Source organism: Haliotis asinina, chromosome 1 (assembly GCF_037392515.1).
Source record: "Haliotis asinina isolate JCU_RB_2024 chromosome 1, JCU_Hal_asi_v2, whole genome shotgun sequence".
In the NCBI taxonomy this organism is placed as follows: domain Eukaryota; kingdom Metazoa; phylum Mollusca; class Gastropoda; order Lepetellida; family Haliotidae; genus Haliotis; species Haliotis asinina.
In genome coordinates, this window is record NC_090280.1 from 11,110,230 (window position 1) to 11,134,762 (window position 24,533).

The 24,533-nt window shown below is 37.6% G+C and overlaps 1 protein-coding gene across 21 annotated transcripts in view; it reads right to left on the reverse strand.

Annotated features, from left to right (window-relative positions):
• The window catches only part of LOC137286941 (rho guanine nucleotide exchange factor 11-like), a 117,474-nt gene that overhangs the window by 63,075 nt on the left and 29,866 nt on the right, over positions 1 to 24,533 (reverse strand). For all 21 annotated transcript variants that reach the window (XM_067819111.1, XM_067819092.1, XM_067819153.1 and 18 more), the window contains exons 4-5: positions 17,804 to 17,853; positions 6,898 to 6,955 (exon numbers count right to left, since the gene is read on the reverse strand). In XM_067819111.1, the coding sequence (XP_067675212.1) occupies positions 6,898 to 6,955; positions 17,804 to 17,853 (108 nt within the window). The remainder of the gene's footprint in view (positions 1 to 6,897; positions 6,956 to 17,803; positions 17,854 to 24,533) is intronic.

Here is a 24,533-nt window from a genome sequence, read left to right on the forward strand (position 1 = left end):
CCCTCCTTGCTCTGATGAAGTCACTGATGGTGTATTCTCACTACACAGAGATACAGAGTAAATCTGATCGCTCTGAATGTCTGCTCTTTTGCGTGGATGGGAGAAACAACTACTGCGATAGCAATAGTCATTTGCAACATACTAATGCCGTAACAGATAGTCCACAGCGACCAACTATTGCAATAGGATTTTCTTTTCCTTCAATTGATTGAGTGAAACTGATCGCCCTGAGTGCCTACTACCCCTGCTTTCTGACCAATCGTTATGAGGTTACTATTAAGAATATGGTCACCTAACTACTCGCTGAAGTTTTAGCAGACCACTTAAGTTACCTGTTTTATCCAGTTTACTCTGACTCCAGGGGTATAGTTCTGAAGGGCACCTAAGGCCACATTCTAAAGCTGGCCAGACTGTATGAAGAGAGTATTGTAAGGCATATGTACAGGACCGTTACTCCCTTGATCCCCTCCTCCTGGAGCCAAGACCTGGCATGTGTCCAAGTGTTAATGAAGCTTGAAGCACAAGGCCAGGAGATGGCTGAGGTGGTGGTACAGGTTCCCTTCACACTGTTATCTAGAAAACTGTTAGCTGATCACATTTTCTGAAGCTATTTACTTGTAACCTGACCATGTTTGCAGCGAACTGTAATACCACATAACTGTTAAGATAATCATGCACTGGACATGTGAGATTCAGGTATCAACAACAGTGTATGCAGGTTAAAAATCCGAAACTATATTGTTTGGACACACACATAATCCAATACAACACCAGTATCTGATTAATGGATCTAAATCAAGACGTATTTCAACTAAACTGTATCATCATACATATCTCCCAGATGGCATAAAACCAATATGTAAATTCCTTACCAGAATAAAATCCAGGCATGCTTATTTAGGGTCTCTGCATAACAGAGTGGGAATAATCCAGTTATGGTGAAAAAGACAACCTGTTGACAGTTATTACCTGACCATGAAAACAAAAAAGGCACATGAATATGCAGATAAAATAATATGTGAGCAATAACATCAAAACAACACTATCTGAACATTATGTTCAAAAGAACTCTACCAAGTGTGATGATGCAACAGTCATCTTAACATGACATCTGAACAACACAATCTGAGCATGAAGATCAAACGAAAGTGAGTACTATGTTCCAAACAACACTACCTGATCAGGATGTTCCAAACAACATAAATGGGGATGTTCTTCTACATACAATTACTTTAGCTCATACATGACTCTATGTATTACGCAAGGATACATTCTATCAACTGGTACCTGATGACATGCTCTAACAGTATTATCTAGCCATGTCTACCCCCCCAAAAAACATTACGTCAGTTGGCTTACCCAAAACAGCAATCCCTGCAGTTCTAGAAGCAGAGAAGGCCGTCAGATCAAAGCGGGATGAATGAAGCTAGGCCCATACTCTCCGCACTATAAACTAACAGACACCAATTGATCCAGGGATTGTGTTTGGCTGGCCAGCGATAAAAACTGATTGCCTGAATAGCTATGTGGGACATTATTGCCATCTCAACAGTATCAGGGTCTTCGTGATATTATTAGAAGTGTAATTTGGAATAAAATGACCATGAAAATGCATAAGCTCCATGATTAAGTGTATTGGGCAGAATGATTAGGTTTGACAGCCTAACAAGGCGCCTGCAATTCCTGGCTAGTGTGAAGCAGGCCCTGGTTGCTGTTGAAGTGAGCATAACTAAATTACAGCCCATCGACTGATAAACTTGGGGCTGGTGGTGATGTTTCGCACCCTATCACGTCACTACTACCACTTCACATCTCAACATAACAACCTTGTCTTAAACACAGACACAAGATGAAAGCAAAGGGGCCAAGTTAACTGGGAATTTACAGACTTTCAGACACTCTAAAGGTTTATTTTACATAATTAACAGCATGAGCCAGCTCTATTTTCAGACAGCTGAATACTGAAGAAACAAGACTATTTAATTTGGCTAGTGCATATTGTAATTTCATTGTTTTTCTCAAAGACAGTTCTGATAAAATGATAACAGTAATCTGTTTTCATATCAGCACAGTCTGAAAGACAAAGAAAGCAGCCTATTAGTTCATTTTTTCAATATGAACCAGAAATGTATAACACTGTGGCCATAACCTGTTCAGAATCCTCTAGGTGGATGACTTAAGATGTACAACATTTTGACCATCCAATACTCAGGAATCCTGGAAAGGTCAGATAGCCTAAGATGTAAACACTACCAAACATTACCGAACAAACCCAAAACATTCACATGAACGCACCACTTGAACACGGTGGACAGCGATTCGTGAAAAACATGCAACACGCGCAGACGCCTGCATCGGGTACACGGGGCCACTGAGCAGGAGAGTTTTAGATATGTTTTCATTGGGGCAGCCACGCTATCGGTGACTGTCTCGCATACAGTGCCAAGTCAGGGCACAATTGTTAGAAGTCAAATAAGGACTTCAATTTAAACCACATAGTGGTTCAGTGGTCACATAAGGACCGTTCAGACCTTTGTCTATATCGTGTCAAATCAGGGCATGTGTCTTTGTCGTGTATCGTGTCAAATCAGGGCATGTTGGGCAATATAGTGACGTGGACATATTTCGTTGATTCAAAGGTATGCAAGTAAAACTACATGAGCTTTGAAAATTGTTGAGTTAATTTCAAGTCTTCCACTGCTGCTCAACAATTATCATCCAGTCCTAAAAACCAATCACTCTTTCATAGACATAAATGTCGTCAAATAACGCATCAGCAAAGTGAAGGGAGGATATACTCCCAACTCCCCTATACACTATCCATAAATAACAATTGCTTATCATATCCCTGATATCAAATAATGCAAAAGGACATATCTGTACAGCCTGATATATACTACACACATCAGCAAAGTGAATGGAGGATATGCTCCCAACTCCCCTATGCACTATTCCCAAATTGCAATTGCTTATTACATCCTTTACGTCATATAATAGATCAGAAACCAACTGGTATTCCCTATCCCCAGACAGAGGATCAAATTTACTAACAAGAACTCAAACTGTCAAGTGAAAACACATTTTCCATGCTGCTCCATTGTGATGAGAAAACATGATTGAGGTGACTGCCATTTAATACTGCAACACATCAATCCCCTGCAAGTCCCTAAAAGACTTGGGCAAAGGACACAGTTTGTGTTGAAATTCATCACAACCCTGTGTAGCAGTCTAGGCCAAGCTGACATACAAACACATAGTTTGTTTTGCTGCTCCAACTTGGCAATTAGCAAAACCAGTGATGGTTATCTCCCCTTGCCTGGCCTTCTCCCAATTAGAGGCCTCTGTCATCCAAGCAGGAATGGTGATTAAAGCGGGTAGAGGCTTAGAACATTTACATGCACTGTTTGTTAATTGCTTCACTAAAACATCTGTTGTGTTGACTTTCCTGTCATTCAGGGTCTCTCACTCTGAGCAAGTTTGTTACTACTACTGCTACATTCACTTAACAGCTGAAGATTTATTCTTTTGAGCAAAATGTGGTCATACTGTTATGATGCACACACTGTCAGTTAAATGTTCTTCAGAGGATGCTCTATGCCCAAACCTGTTTCGTAAGTCAATGATTCCAGCTTTGAAATCTTACACTCGAGTACCTGTGTGTAGAACAAAGATGACACTGATGTAACTGTCTGAGAAGTCAAACAAACAAAGGCCGGGACAATCACCAACACTACGATATCTGAATCTGTACCTGTTGTGCTGGGATCTAAGTTGATCAGATGGAAAGAAATAGAAGTATCAGCCCTCAAGCAGTTCCTACAGATAATGAAATGAATCCATGACTTTCTCAGTGTAAAAATAAATTGCCATAAATTATACATGATAACCCACTGAGGGCTTCAGCAGTTTGCAGAGTTTCTGATTTGCCACACGCCTTCTTCTCTATCAAATATCTCTGCAGTCCCCGTGAAGTATTTTGAAGGGTCAATATCTTAAGAACATGCCATCTTACTTATGAGATAACCCTCAGAGTTAGAAGGAGCATAATTCATGGTTTTAATCTTCAAAACAAGCCAGCTAACTCATGGGATGATCCCTAAGGTCTGTCTGTAGCAATATAAAGGGTTGTAATCTTCCCAACAAGCCAGTTATTTTTGTTAGGTCCTGAATTAGACTAAAACACAAGTATGATGGTGTGGATCAATACTCCAACTAAAAGTAATCTCATTTTCCCCTTATCTTCAGCAACCTGAATGGGGCTGTCGCATTTCTGGACATATCAAAATTTATCACCTATCTAGTGCAAACTCACTTTTCTTGTTAATATCTAACCCAGAATGATTGAGAAAACACATCAATGAAAGCGACTGAAACTTCTGTAACACAAAAAGCATGCCACTGAGGATGGCAAGTTTAACTTAAAGGTGCATGATTCTAGGTAGGTAATCCACTCAGACTCAGTGATTTACTGGACGCAAAATCGTGTGTTCTATACACATAAAAAACAGACAGAATGAAATAGATTAGTGCGTCCACATGGATGCAGAAAAAGTCCAATACTTTTTTTTTTTTTTTAAAAACATTGATCAAGTAACAATAAGTTGTTACTGACTGTGCTACAAGCCAGGTTATGATATCATTTGCAATTAAATTACTACGATGATCATAATACACAATACAATAACGGTACCTGAAATGCAACAATATGATAACATAGTATTAATCATAATAATGAAATGTCTGGGACCCTCACTTTGTAGTCCAGGACAGATGAAAATTAAGAGAATGAGTTCCAAGGACCCTCAAATTCAGGGCTCAAGGTAAATCTCTCACCCTGCAGACCAGATGATGGTAAGACTGACTTATAACGGACATGCTTCAAGAACTAATTTGGTCTCGTAAACCAGAGTGTGGCCATTTTGTGTTCTGTCTCGAAGTCAATAAACTGCAATATTTTCCCTTCCAACGACCCTTTTCTGCCAAGGTAAATATTTTAAACTGAAGTTTGTCCAGATTTGCACAGGTTCAGGTACTCGCTGTATAGGAATAACATGTTCAGCGTTATGTTACAAGCTGTGTCAAGCAAAAACAGTTATGTTAATAACCAACCTTTCTGAAAGTACATAACATAATGCACTGTCTTGAGATACAAAGATATGAGGACACTACATCCCATTCTGTAACCAGAATCAGTGCCTCCGATAACTAATTGGGCAACAAATATGTCCGTTTCTTCACTTATCTTTGTTGGTTGGTGCACACAATGCTTGCAGCAATGTTCCTTGGCCTATGTTACCTATCTTAACTCATCACTGTGACATCAAGTAAAATAAATATGGCTCAGTTGCATCCTTTTCTTACTGTTATTATCACTTGTTCACTCTTTTACTTTACCTGTTTTTTTTTTATATGAAAGGAAACCTTGAAATCAAGAACTAAATTGTTCTGACAACCAATCCATACTGTTAATGAACAACCAGAGCAACGCAGTCAGTTCAATGACAAAACCAACATCTCAAAAGTCTCGCTGCATCATTGACATGCTGCAGTTACTAATTGCAGGCCATAATTCAGCCTCCATAAAAGACCTGCCAAGGTCTCACACAGAGTTTGTTAATAACAAGTTAAAGTACCTGGGAGATCCCAAGAGTCCATGTGCTAAAGACTGGGCTTGTCATAATCCTACTCTGATGGATTCTTACATTACATTCACTGTTCAGTTTGGAGTATTTCCATGACATGTAACACACAATGTGGTCCATGGAGCGTATGTAGTTTGTGTGCCTCAGTGAGGCAATTACCTCACCCAGTCTGTCAGCTACACATCTCCTTTAATCAAATGGCTGTAAGCACTTCACACTTACTCCAATCACTCTTGTAGGAACATAAACTCCCATGGTAATGACATGCATCCATCAACCTATACAGTAACTGTCCCACTAGCATGATGGGAGGTGGGTGTGACCACACAACCATCAGACAACTGGGTCACTGTGGTTTACAATCAATATTCTCACTGTTGGTCCAAGTAAGGACATTCTACATTCAATGAGGGAAGTTATGACCAACAGGTCACTTGATGTTACTCTGGCTGTACAAAACTATGAGAAGCCAACTGTTTAAATAATCCTTCTGAAAGGCTTTCACAAAATAAGAAATATGATGATACAGTATATAAATCATAACCAACTGTTGCTTTTAAATAATAGAAATTTATGATGTCAATATATTCCTGTGCATTCCTACAACATGGTTTAATCTTACCTATTTCTGATTCTTATCCGAACCATATTTGTCCAGGTCTCCTTACTTAGATGAATGATCACAAATGGCTATTACTTGAGTGATTCATCCTTATCATCAGATTACTCCCAATGTCCCCCATCATTAAGTGCCTCCTGCTAGAGCTGTTCATCCCTGCTCTATTGTTTCCCAATAAAAGGCAACAATGTCTGTGTGTGGTGCTGCATGTCTGTGCCATGTCCGTCTGCACATATCTGCTGAACCATTTTAGGTTTGCATATCTGCTTAACTGCATTTGTGGCATATGTGTGGCTGTAATTAGGCTAAAATGCTAGAGTGCACTCAGGACATTTATCTCACACTGAATGAATGAATGCCCCCTACTGCAATTTAACATGCTTACATCCCACGTTCACACTGACATGACCATATGTTTCAAGTTGAAATAGCAGAATCGTAAGTATCTTTGCAGAAGGTTTTACAATTAGAATTTTTAGTGATAATGGTATCATTAAACAAAATAAGGCACAATGTATGTTGAGTGTCATGCCATCCTCCACCATGCCACGACGTGTGTACATTATGTTGAGTGTTTACATCAGAGCGTGGCATATCGGTTCCTGTACATAACTCACACACAGAGATGGTACTCACATTTGATGAGTTTTACCACATCAATATGGTTCCTTGATGTCACCAGAGTCCCATTCACCTGCAACACAGCAAAGAAATAGTCAGTTTAACATATGCTCAGTATCCCCCAAGTGTGAAGACAAGGATAACACCCATCATCCTCAAAACCCCAGTCTTCATCCCCAAAACTTCCATATTTACCAACAGTAAATGTCAACTGATATGTTCTGACATAATGAAAACCAGTCATATAATGGACAGATTCTGTGAGTGAACAGATCACTCCTTGCATCACCAAGTCTCACTGGTCACAGGCCACGGCAGTTCTCCAAAAAATCGAACAATCCACACTGGCTAACTTGATAACATTTTTGCAAAACCTTTGAAAGCAAAATGTTGCAGTCTAAGATGATATTGATTTCACAAGATATTATCATATTCAATATTAAAAATTTGCAATCACTGAAACACATAAAATTGAAAAGTGAAGGCTGTGTGCAGATATTCAAATGGTTTGTAACTAAGTCACCTTTCTGTACAAAATAAGTTTGAACAAGGTGACTGAAAGCGGAGTCTACATTAGTCAAACCAACAGTCAGTCCAAGATGTATCATAACCAAGCAGATAAATACAACAAACTGACAGATATCAGGGTCAGAATCGTGAACAAAGAACACATGAGAGCCATTGTTTTGAAACAGTCACACCCAACCCCATTGCCTATATATGTGTAGACCCTTCACAGCACTGCACTTGCTTGTCTACATGCGTGACTACAGGTTCATGCACTGACTCATTGCAACTAGCCTGTCTTCCAGATCCTGGAGAAAGTATTAAATGGGTGTCTTACTTAACTCTACAATCATCTGACAAGTCTAGAATGCCTCAGCTCCAAAAATTAAGATTGTTCAAGGTTTCATTTGGAATTGCTTTGTTGATATATATCTCTACATATTTTCAAACATGTTAACTGCATTTGTGGGACTATATGTAAGTCTACATTTAAAACAACTAACTTTCAGTAATAAACTGAAAAAATGACATTTCTTTCTTTAATGTATCCATATTATATTTCAAATTTCAGGTGCAATCTTATACAAATCCAGCAACATTTGCTAGCTGTTGACTGGTCGTTCAGAAAAAGAGTGTGCTGAGAGTTAGTGTGCTCGAATTCTTGGAATCCTTTTTAAGTTGAAAACCAGTGTGTGAGTGGGAAACAGGTGTAGGAGATAGAAGCACACTATACTTTCGAGAGGCTCAGCTCTGCCACTGGAAGACACACAGTTCTAGCTCTAGGAAAATGTCTAGCCATGCCATACTCTTAACTAGGGGACCAAAGATACACTTTTTACAGCTTGGTATAATTTTCGTAGTTTCTTTAATGCAAAGAGCAGAAGTCCATTTTTTTAAGGAAGGGAAAGCAATAGTATCATATAATCAATTGCATGTAAATCTTGAATGTATATGGTTGAATGGTGTATCTTGATAAAGAATTACTTGATAACATTTTCTTCAGGCTTTCCGTGTCAGTCAGAAAACATCCTGCAAACAAGAACTGTCCTATGTTGACTTTAAAACATTTCATATACCAATATCTCACTACCATTACCGTATTCTTGTTTATCTTGGCATGAATTATAACGAACCTTATCTTGGTTGTCAGAATATCACAAGGTATCAACTGTGAAATGAGGACTGTGTGCTAATTCATCCAAACACATACAATGTAGCTGACATTTCTCTTTCTATGACAGCTTTTGTGGGTATTTCTATGTATGATATCATTAGATAAAGGCCTTTCTGATACTGATTTTTAGTTGAATGAAACTCAACCGGTTCTGAGAGAAAGCATGTATGCAGAAAAACTGACAAGGATTTTTATACAACTGAAAAGTTACACTTTCGAAGAACTGAAATTTTCAACATTTTCCCGGACATGAGCAAAAGTTGATACTAAGATCCATTACTATCAGTTATTTTCCAAATATATATTTAGCCCTTACACATGCAGAATCCTGCTCACATTCACTCTGATTGCCCGTGTTCCTCTTTCCAGTGGTGCCAAAACTTGCCCTGTCACATTGCTGAGTGAGAGGTGAACCCGGTATCCCAGGCACAAAAACAAACTGAGCTGCCCAACACCTAGTATCTACAAGGTCCCCCACTACAGACACAACTTCAGGATATCTTCCCCTTGGAAATGTCGACAGTATCCTGTGTCGATCATGTACAGCATACATGTGGCCATAGTTCACACGTTATGACGTCTTTCGATGAAAGTGAATATGTCTGTAAGAGCAAAGGTCTACATAGGCTAAAAGCTTGAGTGTCCGCAGTTTGCACTGACATGTCATATATGGTGTGGAAAAAAGTGGCACTGACGTATAATATGGTGTTCAACAGACTTCCATATACAGTATGCAGCATGAATAGAGAAAGGTTCCATATATGGACAATGAATGAGTGAGTTAGAAGTCATTGTTTTTTTAACAATGTCTGTCAAAACCTGTCTGATAATTAATGCAGAAGCTCAATGTGATAAAGGCTGAAGGTAACATATGAACATAGGTATTATGCTGATAAACAAAAACCTGTGAAGTTCTAATCTGAAGTAAGTCAGCAAGTAGCTTAGCACCCCTTTGAGAAATATTCCAGCAATATCACTGCAGGGGACACCAGATATGGGCTTAACACATTGTATCCATGTCGGGAATCGAACACAGGTCCGTGGAGTGACAAGACACAGCTTTTAACATCAAGCCACTCCGCTGTCCCTCTCTACAATTTGAAACCATAATCAGCAGATTCTGGTGATAATAAGGGCAGCAACTCCAGTGCTGGTACACATATACAGTACGATCCCACACACTAAGCATGCATCACGATAAAGATAGAACAGTTCCGCTGACTGGCTAACAACATATTTCCATAATATATACATACGAAATTATTATCAATTTATAATTTACAAGAAGTTAAATTGTATTCAAAACATTTGGTAATACAAAGAAAACACTGACACTGACAACACCACTGAAATTCCTTCAAAACATCATTCCTTCAAAACAAGTTTACTGCTGAAACTTCAGGAACAGAGTTGATTGATGAGAAAGGAAGTGGCATACACAGTGATCATATATGTCTGTCATAAATACCCTCATACATCACCATAGAACTATGTCTTCTCTTTTATCAAAGCTGTAGTTTCTGATACTCTTCTTTGACATAAAGCAGAATTACTCTAAACTCATGAAAGTTGCAATCAGAGTACTTTACCTAATGCTGTGTATCATGCAGGTGTGCTATCTTGCTATCACTACCAACCAGGGTCCATAATTCATCTCAAACTGTATCCATTCCCCAGATGAACTTTTTCATAGAAAAATTTATAACATTAAAATTCAGAAGACAAGTGCCTGCAGTCAAAATGCTGGCACTGTCCAAAGCTTAGATCAAGTAAAATTTCCCAAGAAGTATATTTTTTTACATGTTGGAAGAAATACATAATAAAAAATGTAAGGTTAACGAAACAATCTTCCCACAGACAAGGTCAGACTAAAATATTTAGAGGTGTTTAGAGATGACACAGTCACTGTCTGTTAAAAAGTTTGCTTTAAGTCAAGAGGGTTCTTTTAATAAACCCAACACAGAAAAAATTTCAAAATTCCAGCAAACCACAAGGTCTTCAGGTACTCTTTTAATTTCAAACACTTATCACCTTAAAAGGTGTTCTTGTGTTCTTGTAAGAGTCTTACCCTATGACGTGACACAAATCACTGACAGTGAAGATCATACCTCCACAGTCGGCATATTATGTAGTGCTTCATTCCGCTTGTCTTGTGGTTAACGTCAGCGGGTAAAATCAGGTAAAATGTATTCTGAAATCTAGCATTTCATAACAACAAGAATTTATAAGCCCACTATCAGGGAGCACAGTAAAAACACTGTTGAGCTCATTATTCTCACCGAACTATACCCAAGCTTTATTGAGGTCCAGTAAACTCAATCATTGTTACAAAGCTTCAAAACAGAAGGTGGTCTTCCTTCAGTGTGTGTTTATATCCAGTTTAGTTCACCTTGAATATTCAGTTAGACTCTCTCCCTCTCCATCCATTCAGTCAATAGTGACAAGTCAAGTAAAATTAAAACCATCAAAGTGTATTGAAATGTTAATTCTAAAATGTTTGTTTAGGTATTTACAACTTCCTCCTTGAACTAGTTGAGAAAACACAACTGCTGTCTAGTTTGTTTTATTTATGATTTCATCATCATGTTTAAAACTCATCAGCACTGCATTGAAGCCAGCATAGTTCCTGCCTCATCACCTAGTTCCTCTCACCTGCATCACACCTTCCAACACCGACTGACGTTCACACACAGTTGGAACTTCTTTTCACGGAATAAGTATCACCTCTGGTTTATTCAACCTTGCTCTTCAGAGGAAGGGAGTTTATCATGATGCACCCTTTCGTAGTAATCAGATTTTGAACTACGTCACGGAGCTCAGCACAGAAGATGTAAATTTCATCGCGCTGCTATTAATACAGCACATGAGGAAAAGGTAGCACTTCGTACCTGGCATATGCAGGTAGCCATAGAAACCCTCAAATAATCTTAAACGAACTCGCCTTTATCAAGGGTAAAGACTTTCACAGTTTTAGCCTATCAGGTAGTAAGTAGGGTAACAGCAGAGTTCATAGTGAACATCAGTACCTCATGCTTGAAACTGTATCAAAACTTCTTCAGACAATGCACATTCTGTCATCCAACAACACAAATGGCTCTGTCATAGATTCATGAACATAAGAGAATAGAACCTATATCAACAACAGTACCAAGAAATCTATTGAGATAACTACAATCCTGATTAAAAAATAATGCTTGTTGTATGTTTCAGTTTTGTTGTTGATTAGTCAACAGTCTCAAATGTTATAACTTTCAGACGCCACATATTAAGTACTCAACAGAGTTAATTTGAAGACACACGTAACAATATATTCTTTTCCAGACTTCCTTTACACATGCAAAAATATGTAAACAACTACACACTAACATTTCTGACGTAGTGAACAACTGGCAGCTCCACGAGTTTCTGACTTCACAGCATGGTTACTAGAGCTGGGGAATATTTGCACATTCTACAGACAAGCTGAACAAATCACCTCCTGTAATTCCTCATTCAATAATTCACCATTTAGCTGCCACTCTCATTATGTTGTAACCAAATCCAACCCATAATCTTCCCCACAAACACTCTTGATAGGATTTCACACTACACACAAACACACTCCTACAATGTAGCTCACGCTTAACAAGACAAATATTTAAATTTGAAACTTTTTCCCTCTCTTTTGAGAAGAGAAAGTGTAAAATGTTTACACTCAGCCGCGCTCTAGGTAATCCCAAACCTCATCAACAGCCTTGCACTTTGAGCCAGCATGGCTTGATCAAATTTATTTTTAATGCAGGCCTCCACCTATAAGATCTATAAAAGAATGGAATAAGCAAAAGATGGTGCTAAATGTGCCATAAATATGTCCTACATTTACAGGGGGCATGATCAAATTTTTTCAAAGCCTTAAAGTCAGCTGTAATCATGCCAGGAAAGTTCTCCCATCACTGACACAGTGTTAGTTTTGATGACAAACACAAAACCTTGCTTAGCAGTGGAAGTATAAGCAGAACTTTACATTGGTGGGTCCAGAAAATCATTTCCTTCTGACTAAATGGATCTAATCTCCCTGAATGAACCGGGTCATAATTGTATAATAATGACAACGCACCTTTTCCAGTAGTTTTAACTGAAGCACATGCTTTAAAAGTCTAGGTGAAGCACCTTCTCCAGCAGTTTTAACAGAAGCACACTCTCGTCAAGTCTTAATGAAGCACCTTCTTCAGCAGTTTTAACAGAAGCACCTTCTTCAGCAGTTTTAACAGAAGCACACTCTCGTCAAGTCTTAATGAAGCACTTTCTCCAGTAGTTATAACTGAACCACACTCCTTATCAGTCTAAATATAGAACTCTTTCCCATGTTCTGGATGAAGCACACTCCCTACCACTATAATAAAAGCGCTCCCTTCATTTTCTAAATGAAGCACACCCTCTACCTGCCCAAATGAAACACCTTCTCCAGTAGTCTACAATGACCCCTCTCTACCAGTCTAAACAAAGCCCTCTTTTCAGTAGTCTAAATGAAGCACCCTCTACAATTATCTAAAGGAAGCACTTCTCAAGCAGTTTATTTGAGGCACCCTCTCCAGCAGTTTCAACTGAAGCACCTTTCCTGCAGTTTTAACTGAAGCACCTTTCCTGCAGTTTTAACTGAAGCATGCCTGCTACGTACAACAAGAATATGAAATGTGAAATCATCACTAGACCCATGACAGATTGACAACTGCAGGCTTTCACATGCAGAATGTGTCATAAATCATTTTTCTGTAATACTGATAAATGACAAGTTTCAGTAAGTGACTAAGACATACACCTAGTTTTGCTGGACAGAGGAGGTAACTTATATCTTTCATCTTCACGTATCCAGAGCCACCTACACAGTAAAGATCTTATCTGTACTACCCTTAAAACACAAGGGAAACACAATTGTAGCTCGAGTGATGGTGATATTCCCTGGTTTCTTTGAACTTTTTATGCTGGGAAATCACAAAAATGATCTAGGTCTACAAAAATTACATCTCATCAACTTGTTTTGTCCAAAAAGGCATGTTTTCAAACAAAATAGTTACGCAGATAAGACAACAAAAGACTTCCAGTCTTCCTGCAGTTCATCCCGCAAAGAAGACACATCTGTCCTAGAGCCAGATGGGCCAGATAGCCCATGACATCCGGCCTGGTGCAAGGTGTCATGAGGTGTCCCTGCTCATAATACTGTTTCACTGTCCCTGACAGGAGCTGCTGAATGTGGGTTCAAAATCCAAGAGAGGGTAATAGTTTACTGTGGCTGTAATAATGTGATTCACTGCATGACTACTGAACATTTTGTAAAAGTAAATATTTTGAAAAGTCAGCATAATGTATACATCAAGGAATATATGGAAGTTCAAACTATCCAGCATGGCAACAGCTGGAGGCCTCGTCAGCATCGCACATGTCATTCTGGCATACATCTGATGTGCACACCAACCCGAACATTTACTACAGCACTTACTATCAATGGCAAACTTAAACAAAAAACACCAGCTATCTTTACCCTAATTTTCAAATGCAAGCATCGCCTGTGCCCCCAAAAAGTGTCCTCATGGCTGCAGAATCCAGTGACAAACAGCCTTTGCCTGGAATTGTCCTGGTTTGATCCTGACACAACTTGAGGAGATAAAATATATTGATCCATGTTCCCAGATATGTCCTTAACACTGGGAATGTAACAAACTTACAGAATCAATAACTCATTCTTCGCATACAGCTGTGAAGCTTTCCATCTGCATGTGGACTAGGTGTTGCTACTGTACATAATTCTACCACCTACCCGAACCACTTATCAACTGCTACATTTGTTACCAATAGAAAGAGTATTTTGTCAAAAGAAACGTTTACAGTAACATAACAAGTATTAATTGCACAGGAAAATGATCACTGATTGAAGATGATCACACCCAGGTTGTTAAGACTGGACTACATGACACATTCCAAGTATATCTCTTATGTACAAGGATTCATTGAAATAATTAGTGACCAAACAGATTTCAGCTAGGTTTAGCTAATTGTTTCAGCATCTGGAAATCTCTGAAAATATCCACAACTTGAGTAAGAATATTTTGAACACCAATGATGGTGCAGTTACCCCGTCATCTGTTTCATATCTCCATGTATACAGCTCAACAAGGAAGGTAACACATTTGGGTCAATCACATGAAATCTGACGGAAAAGAGTCGTGAGAAGGAACTTTATTTATAGAAACCATAGAATGATATTTTGTATGAAGACAAAATACACCATCACTCATCAAAAGAACTCAGCACAAACTAGTATTATCTCAAAATATGATGGCTATCATTTAATCCTAAAACTCACATCCTTCACATATCATGCCTTGTCATTGCAGTTTCCGTTTCAAACGGGAACCTTTACTGTTTTAGGGTTACGCTAGCTTTTCTGATGATAGACAAGAATGATGTCAGTGGGCAGGTATATATTCACCTTAATTACATGCTGAAGCTGACTGTAACTGTTTTTGCATGTGTACCAATGCAAATAGGGGAAAGTTTACTCTTTAGTCTGACATTTCAGTATGAGCTAGAAGTAGAACAATCCCTGGTCGGCCAAGACTGTACAGAAGTGAGCCAGGGGAAGCCATGTTTACAATCCACTGAGAGATGATTATTTGGCAAGCTGGTGGTTTGTGTGAAGTCTGACGGCAGTAGTACCAGAGTACAGGGTGGACTCCAACATCTGCTACAGTTATACATGCAAGTGTAGAACGGCAATATAGTCTTCCATAAATACACCCATAACAGATAGAGGTATACACAACTTACTAATACATGAACAGTGTACATGTACCTGGCTTTGGACTTATATACCGTTTATGAAGCATGATCAAATACTTCATAATAGTTTATGTGGGGTGTCGATCGTATCACCAGTTTGGTCTGGCACAGGCAAAGTACTGCTAACAGTGGCAGCATAAGAAAAATCAACACTGTGTGACAGCCAAACGTTGTCTGATCCATACCATTACACCAAGACATACTATGCCATTCATATTTTTAAGTTGGTTTGTTAGACGATATAACCATGAAATTTGAGAAGAAAAAAGGTGAAGTATATGTACCAAAATCTAGTTTCTGCCAACCTACAATGTCATTTAGGGCAAGTTGTGGAAAAGCAACTAGCAATAACTAAAGAGTCTTACGAATACAGAACTCATGTGCAATTTCTATTCAACATAACATTATTTAGATTCCACATTACCTAACCTCCATCCAGAAAACACCATAATCCATCCTTGGACAGACACTGATGATGCTTACGAAATGAAGAATCCCTTTTCTGCTCAAATTTAGTTTATTTTACAAATATTCGAATCTAACTGAACTGAACCCATAACATCTCACTCTTAAAGACTCCAATCCATATTCAAACTTCCTATTCACTTTTCTAGCAAATTTGATACTAGTGTAATTCAGGAAGGACATCAATTTGTGGATTTCAACTTAAGCAGTTAGCTAGACAGATACCCTGTAGCAGATCATTTCTACAGGCAAGTGAAAATACAGAGAAATTACTAAGCCTGTTAGCCACATACACAATCTGCGAGCTTCCCCTCTCCCTGTGCCAAAGTGATGTGACAAATGACAATGACCTTCATTTTCACCTTTCAAGTTGTTTGTCCATGAAGGACTAATGTATGACACATTACTACAAACACCATACTGAGCAAAAAGCAATTTGAACAAATTAGGCTTAGTAGTCAAGTCAAATTCTGGGTGGATTACCACTTCTTCAATAAGGTAGATGGCAACTGTGGAGCAATTGTTTTGAATGACTACTGAGTACATACCTAAATCTTCTAATTCTGCCAGCTACATTGTTAGTTTTCCTACTGAGTAGTTTAGTGGCATTTGATCATAAATGTGTTACTACGAATGTTTCAATAAAGCTTAAAGAATTCAGAAGTATGCGATAGTATGAAAGCTCAAAGATCCCAGCTGTCGCATCAGAGTCTGGTTGTTACTGAGTCTTTACTTAAGCTTACCAACTGTTGGCACTACAGCACTTAAAACTATACATGAACACTTACTTTTTGACTGCAAGAATGAAGGTCAAGTGTACCTTTCCTTAGTGCTGATGTTAAAAATGTGTAAGGTCCCCAAAATAGACAAACATATGATGAGGAATTCTCAGGCACCATTAGTTAAAAAAAATCAAATAGTATTGTATTTCTGCATTGTAACTTGAATTATTGTTGACCGTTAAATGTTTCATAGATGACATCTAGAAGTACAAATTAACAAATACGCAAAAATTTATGAACCAAAGACAAAAAGGGAAACAATTTCTCCATTTTTAAGACCATGTGTTGGTTGAAAAAGTTTCAAATTTCTTACAACATGCTGTTTTGAAATTGAAAATAATATGTCTGGATCAATTTTTCTGCACTTCAAGAAACTTCTTTCATGACACTTAACTGCTCGAACACTTTTTAAACACATTTGCAAAGTAACCTACTTTCATATTTCTTGGTCAAAAGAAAGTTTTATAACATACTTATACTATTGTGCTATGGTACAAAATCTGCTTCAGTCTGAACCAAGACATGTAACTGCTTCTTCTGATTGCCTTTTCACATTTTACAATTTAGATTAGGAGCTCCTGACATGCATACTTTTACCTCTCATCTTTCAAGCATTTTCAGATATAAACCGTTTCTTTGACATATTATTCCCTTCCACAAAAAAAATGTTTCATAGACCCTCCAAAGGACTGTTTCCTAATTCCCTTCCACAATAAAAATGTTTCATAGACCTTCAAAAGGACTGTTTCCTAATTCCATGAATATTTATTCCAATTGCTTTAGCTAAGTTCTTTTAGTTTATCTGACACCAACAAATAGTGACTTTACATACTTCGATAAATAGAGGGAAAAATTCAGCTAAATTAATAAAATTAGTGTACATTTTTCTATTATTCTCTCAAAAAGTGTTTATCGTTTACTTGAAATTAACCAAAACAATATTCTTGCAAGATACATGAAAAGTATATATTACAGTTAATACTCACAATAATTTCACACTGCCCAAATTCTCCAAAACCTTGAATCCTCAACTGTCATCACATTGATGATCCTAATCCTTTTACAAATTGCTAATTTTTCACTGCCGTAAAATATTTTAGCAACATCACACACAACTAAAGTAATGATCTATTCCAAGAAAGAGGCCTACAAGTCCTCTCTGTAACATCAGCCTTACCTTTATGATCCGATCATGCTGCTGTACTCCAGCCCTTGCTGCTGCGCCATCTGGTGGGAAAAATAGACAACGGTTAATGGGGAGATAATCTACACCAGGATATTATAACAAATCTAAGTTTAACATGTCTCCCACTTAGAAATAGTTAAGAGAACGTGTTGGATTATTTTTGTTTTTTTCTGTTTGTTTGCAGTAAATTATAACAGGGCCTTGAAGATGGACGGGAGTTCATAAAGATTTTACAACACTTCATTCATCATTACACACTGATATCAGCACATGAATACTGGCGACAATATAATGTTGTATGAACATCCTCAGTCCTCAATCACCAATTGTTTGTCTAAGAATGACTGAGTATTTGTAGATAAATGATGAATATAACTTGTCAATTTCCAAGATGAAAATATTTGGGGTGATGGTGTTAAGTATTCACAAGCACATATATTTAAACTGATTTAAACTGTAAGATGAAGATTTTGCAATAAATTCTTCCAAATCTGTATGGACAATAGACAGGCAAAGGGCCAAATCAGTTCTGGTAAAGTGTGAAGAAAAATCAATATTTTGATGCATCAAAATTTCTGATCGCTCAAAAGTTTCCACACTGTCAAGAGATAATTCTATGTACACAAACTGCTGTTCACCTTTTGACCAGACTGTGGTATCTTGTTTCTTGTGAAACAAGCAGAAACAGTAATTCACAAAATGCCCATGTCCGCTCCCATGAAACTGACTATGTCAGTCTACAGTTGTGATTTTGTTGATTGCATTAGTCTGGTGGATATTTCACAGCTGATCTTCAGTGATTAATTACTCACTAATCATACTCCTTATAGGACAGCAGTTAGCACTCGCCCCAAGGCTCAAGGCAGTTGATTCATGTTGGTGGAATCTGCTACAGGTTCATGGATCGAGACACCCAGCATGTTAAATATCGGCAAGTACTTCTTCTTGCGCTTTTACATGACAGATGATCACAAACCTTGGAATTGATTTAACTGGGGTAAGCCCAAAATACAAAGTGCAGCACAATATTTCAAATTTGATTTGACTTGAACACATGAGGGGAGATCAACTTATTGAGAAAGGAAAATAAAAAAACAACAGAAGAAAATACTGTACATAAGACTGTGTTTTCCATTAAATACACATCTTGTTCCCTTGTTCCCTATCAGAAAAGGCCAGTGTTACGTGGTACATCGTAGATACTTAAATTATCTGTGTGTGAGATCAAGATGCTCTGTGACAGAACAGGAGCTGATAGGCTATCTCCTATATGTTGAAGTAACAATGTGACTTCTAAGCATGGCGGAACACAACATGACTAAGGACATATCTTGTTCTACATTAAATACATCATCAGCTGACACTGTTTTGTTCTTTCATTCTAATAAGCAAGAAAGTCTTGTTCTTGAGATAATGGAAATTTCAAGTAGAAAGCAAGAGGTTTTAAATCAGGTTTTAAATCAGGTTTCAGTGATTTCTGATTTCCCATTTCAGTATTTGTAATGATGTATCCTTGTAACAGTCATCAATATGTCCAATATGACACATCAATATGTCCTGTAAAACTCCCTTGATTACAAACCAGTCACCAAATGGTTAAATTTGAACTCATATAGTTTTCTAATCCTTCATAGATTTTTGAGGTGGGGACAAATTGTTTCAGGTTGCAGTTTTCGGTTCATACAAGTTGCATGCATAACAACAGATTTTGTTGGCTTACAAACTGAACTCATTTTCAACTCTGTCAACTATCCAGGCATGGTGTGTTTCGAAGGCCAATGCACTGAATTAATATTACAGTCACACAGTCCAGAACATTTTAATTTCTTCAACAGAAATCTGCACTGAAGAGACTGAAACTGCCTTGTAGAAGACCTACATTAAAGACAATGCAATATGTTTGGTCGTGGCTCTTATTACATGCCTCTCTTAATTCAACATTGGTGGGGTGGGAAAACTCTGTGCACTTGTAACACTAAGGTGGGAGCAGCAGCAGGCAAGTCCATGCAGTAAACTTACCACATACATGTAACTGGGTAAAAACTATTTAAAACAACACCAGATGACTAGTCGTGATTAGTAGCTGGGAGGAGTTTTTGCCCCAAGTGTGTTATTTTAACCCATGGTAACATCAAACCAAATAGTGTCACTTTTTGAACGCATCTGTAAAATTAAAACATTCATATTCTGTTCACGTTTGGTGTCAGATATTTAAGCACATTGTTTATAACATTAAAGTTCATACAAACTGGATAGTGAAATGATGACATGACACCTCTCAAGATTATATGAAACATTTATAAATTACAGATGTTATTTTAATCTACATTCTATATCAGTAGGATTTTAGTGACCCTGACAATCTATGTTTCAGCTGATCACATGAAGCTTCACTTATGATCAACAAACAAGCACTGACAACAGGTAACAGGAATTTCCATTCTTCAAAAACATCCATGTATCTACCTGATGCACCTTAGTAATTACTGGGAGTCTTGACCAAAGGCAATAAACTGTAGACACATCAATAATAACAATTTGAACCTTACAAGATATGTCTGCTTCCGAACTAGATGAGTACAAACTAGATTAATTCAACATCTTGATTTATTGGAATTTCAACAAGCTATGGACTCCCCACCCACTGAGTCTAAACCAACACAATCGCGTCGGAGTTGTCTCCCATGTGTATCAATGATAACCATATGTCGAAGCCACCTCTTGTTCCACTCAAGCAGAAAGTTATGCCTTTTATGTAACTACAGGCAATTTGTCTTTCATTACTGAGGTTTATTTATCAGTGGTGTACATATCTTCAGGGGGTTATGTGGCCTGACATGCCTGCTCATACATAGACATCATTAATTAATTACTGCCAAATCACTCATGTGTTATGTTCAATAGAATGAAATAGAATGAAGTAGAAGTGCCAGGTTGAAATCTTGTATTCCCTTCATAAATTTAGAATGGATATAGCAAGTTCATTATAGGTTACAAGTAGGGAAAATACATAAATGATGAAGTCAGTTTCTATTTTTATTCATTTACTATTTTATCAATACTTAAAATGTACATTTTAAGTCTGATGATCGACCAAGTGTGACAGAAATACGTTTATGACAAAGCATCACCTAACAGAGTGACTCAGCAGGGAACATGTCATAATGTCTAGAGCTCAACTAAATTCAAGAGTAAAGAACTTTCAACAAGAAGACAAATCATTAGTATCCCCAGCGATGGAAAAATACACTTCATGAATATATCTACTTGTTATGATTATGTTGAATGTTTTGGAGAGTATATATAGCATGGTGAAAGGAGAGTATTGAAAGGTAAAATCTAGTTGAAGCGTAACTTGTTGCCATGGAAATGCAAAAAAATATTTTTTTCAGAAATCCAGAACTACCAAAAGGCACAAGTATACCACCAGATCTATTTAAGTTCAAAGGTTGGTTAAGAATTATCAAATGGCTTTAAAGTCCTGCTAGGGGCCAGTAGCTGAAAGTGTGTATGCCTCTTCTGGTATGGACCAAGGCACCCCCACTCCCAACCCTACAAAACCCTATTAAACCCAAATCTGATATCCCTATATTACTTTGACAAACATTGTTTTTCAGGAGTTCCAAAAGTAATGTATATCTTTCAATAATTACAATTCATTTGTCCAATTGGAAATACTGAACCAGGTCCCACTTATCAACCGATCACAGTCCAGCTAGTGAGTTCAACATTAATGAACTACCACCAGCGCATCAACATAAACAACAACAGTAGTCAGATGTCATAAACACTGTAATTCTGTTTCACCACTGACTTTTTTTTGAAAACATCACACTTGTCACTGTGACTGAAGTGTCATAAAACCACTCATGTGTTCAATTACAGCAATAAAAATATAATCTGTTTCAAGGTCGAGATCCAGTGTGTCACCCCAGTCACCATGACCAGCAGAGCTTGACAGGTGCTTGCACTACAGCTACCTCATCATAAACCTCTACAATGGTGTCTAAATTACTGATCAGCCTAAATGGTATAAATTATCAGGAAGTCATCAGATCTTTGGCAATGTCTTTAAAAACACTGGTACGTTTTCAGGGCTCCAGATAAGGGGCTCATCTGTATATGTATGGATTAAAAATATGCATGATACAGAAGAACATAATCCAGAATGTGTAGCAGATACACACCATAGCAATGGTGTATGGTCTTAGAATCATCTTATGACAAATTTATCTTAAACATACCAATCTGATTCAAGCAGTGTCCCATCTTTGAATTTATGTGATAGCAGCACATTTGGGTTTCCCATGTTGTGTTTTGGGAATCTCAGGTGCTAAGAAAACTGTATAACACAGCATATCATTTCAGTTCAATCTGATTGGTCAAAATTGAGCACATGCATGTAAACAAGACAGCACATGTTAAAGATGTGACATAAACACAAACTACACATGGCATATAATTTTAATTGTGTTAGTCTTTAAATTTCAGTCAGAAATGACCTTCTGAAGACTGAAACATTCTGAATGACGAGCATGATGGCACAAACAATATTGTACTGTTTTATTACTGTGTTTATTGCTTATTATCGCTGTTTACATAAGAGCAGCAACGTTGTGCTGCAAATATGAAACAAGAGGACAAAGTCTTCAATATCCACAGCAATGGCAAAATATCCTTCACGATTCTGTCTCCAAGTTATGATTATGCCAAATGTTTTGGTGTGCATATAGAAAAGTGGAAGAGAGTAATAAAAGGTTTTAAAAATTATGCTCCTGAAAGGAGCACAAGCACAAATTTTAGTCTAAGTCAAACTTATTGCCATGGAAATGCAAAAAAAATAAATCAGAATCTAAAAATTACCAAAGACTCTAGTACACCAGACCAAGCAATGTGCCAACCCTGAAGAAATAGTGAACAGTCTTAGAGTTCTGCTCTGGAAAAGAGCACTAACACAAATTTCAGTCTAAGTCAAAGTTGTCTGGGTCCATGTAAATGCCAAAATATTGTATTCAGAAATCCAAAACTACCAAAAGACACCTGTACACCACCAGACCAATCTATGAGTTAAGTTTCATGAAATAATAGTGAACGGTTTTAGAGTACTGGGGCTCTCTTCACGAAACAACCTTTATTAAGGTTAACCTTAGCTCCCATTCTTTAACACATTAGTGACGTACGATCATCTTAGTGCTTTGTGAAAGGAGGCCATACTCCAGAAAAAAACACTACCACCAATTCAGTCTATGTCAAACTTATTGCCATGGAAACGCAAAAATATTTTAATCAAGAATCAGAAACTACCTAAAAGTACCAGTGCACCACTACACCAATCTATGTGTCAAGTTTTGTAAAGAAATAGTGAATGGTTTTAGAGTTCTACTCCGGAAAAGAGCACTACCAAAGCAAGCACTACCACCAATTTTAACCTATGTCAAGCTGGTTGCCATGGAAACGGCAAAAATATTATATTCAGAATACCCAAACTACTAAAGGCACTAGTACACCACCAGCTCCATTTATGTGCCAGGTTTACTGAAGAAAATATTGAACAGTTTTAAAGTTCTCCGAAAAATATAAATGTGAACGTACAGACGAAGTGCAATTTTAATACCCCCTGAAAAACCTGATGCGGGACAAAAAATGCGACTTCATTTGCCACAGATCATACAACTAAACTTCATGCGATGTGTCCGCATATCTATGATGTCACAAATATGTGCGCAGTAATATGTGATGTCACAAGTAAGGTGACGCATTTTTCAATGTTTAAACCTTCTGAACAACACATACACCCTAATGTTCGTGTGACATTGTGCACCTGGATTCCTATGCAGTCCTCTCGCTAACACTGACAGTCGGTCAGGAAACTCTTGTTGGTATATTCGCAAGCCTATGGATTTCTATCTCACTGTGTAATCTTCCCCATCTATCATAACCAGGCATGAATTTTCTGGGAACAAAGCCCTGACAATACCACGGCCATCAATCCGGACACCATCACTGACCCTTGATGCCATTTTTTTTAACAATCTGAAAGTGGTCCTTAATATTTGCGTATGACCTCTCTAATTTCATCAATAATGGTATATGACCTCAATGGATACTGAAAATATCCACTGGATTTATCCTGTCGAGAACACTATGTATTGTATGATAAAATTCATTATCCAGAGACAATTTGTGTTTCCTGGACATGGATGGCAAGATGTTTTCTACAGAATTTTCAACAGTGAAATATGTTATCATGTGTTGGGTTTTTATACCATTTGTGGAAAATATTTCTTTGCAAGAAATTCATATTTACTGCAGGCTAATAAGCAGTGCAGATTAATTGTGCAGAAAAGTCATACCAAGATCTGTCATATACTTCATATATCATTTGTGGAGAAGTCGCACTATCTCATGTTGTGAGTAAGTACTAATTACCTGAATAACTCACCTCTTAATAATAAATCATGTACTCAGCTGTTGATAAAGTCTGTGTAACTAATGAAGTGTTCCGAAAACAAGATGTAATCCACCAAGTAATCTTGTAAGGGTGAAAGTCTAAACAACCATCATAAAAAATTCACTCAGATTCTGTAAGCCCATGTCACTAAAGTCAGTGAGGCCCATTTAAGGTTGTGAAATAATTTCGTCTTGGCTCAAAAATATTGTGACCTTAGGTTTGCCTGTTTTCTTTACAGTTAATTCTACAGTAGATATAGGGTGATGGTGT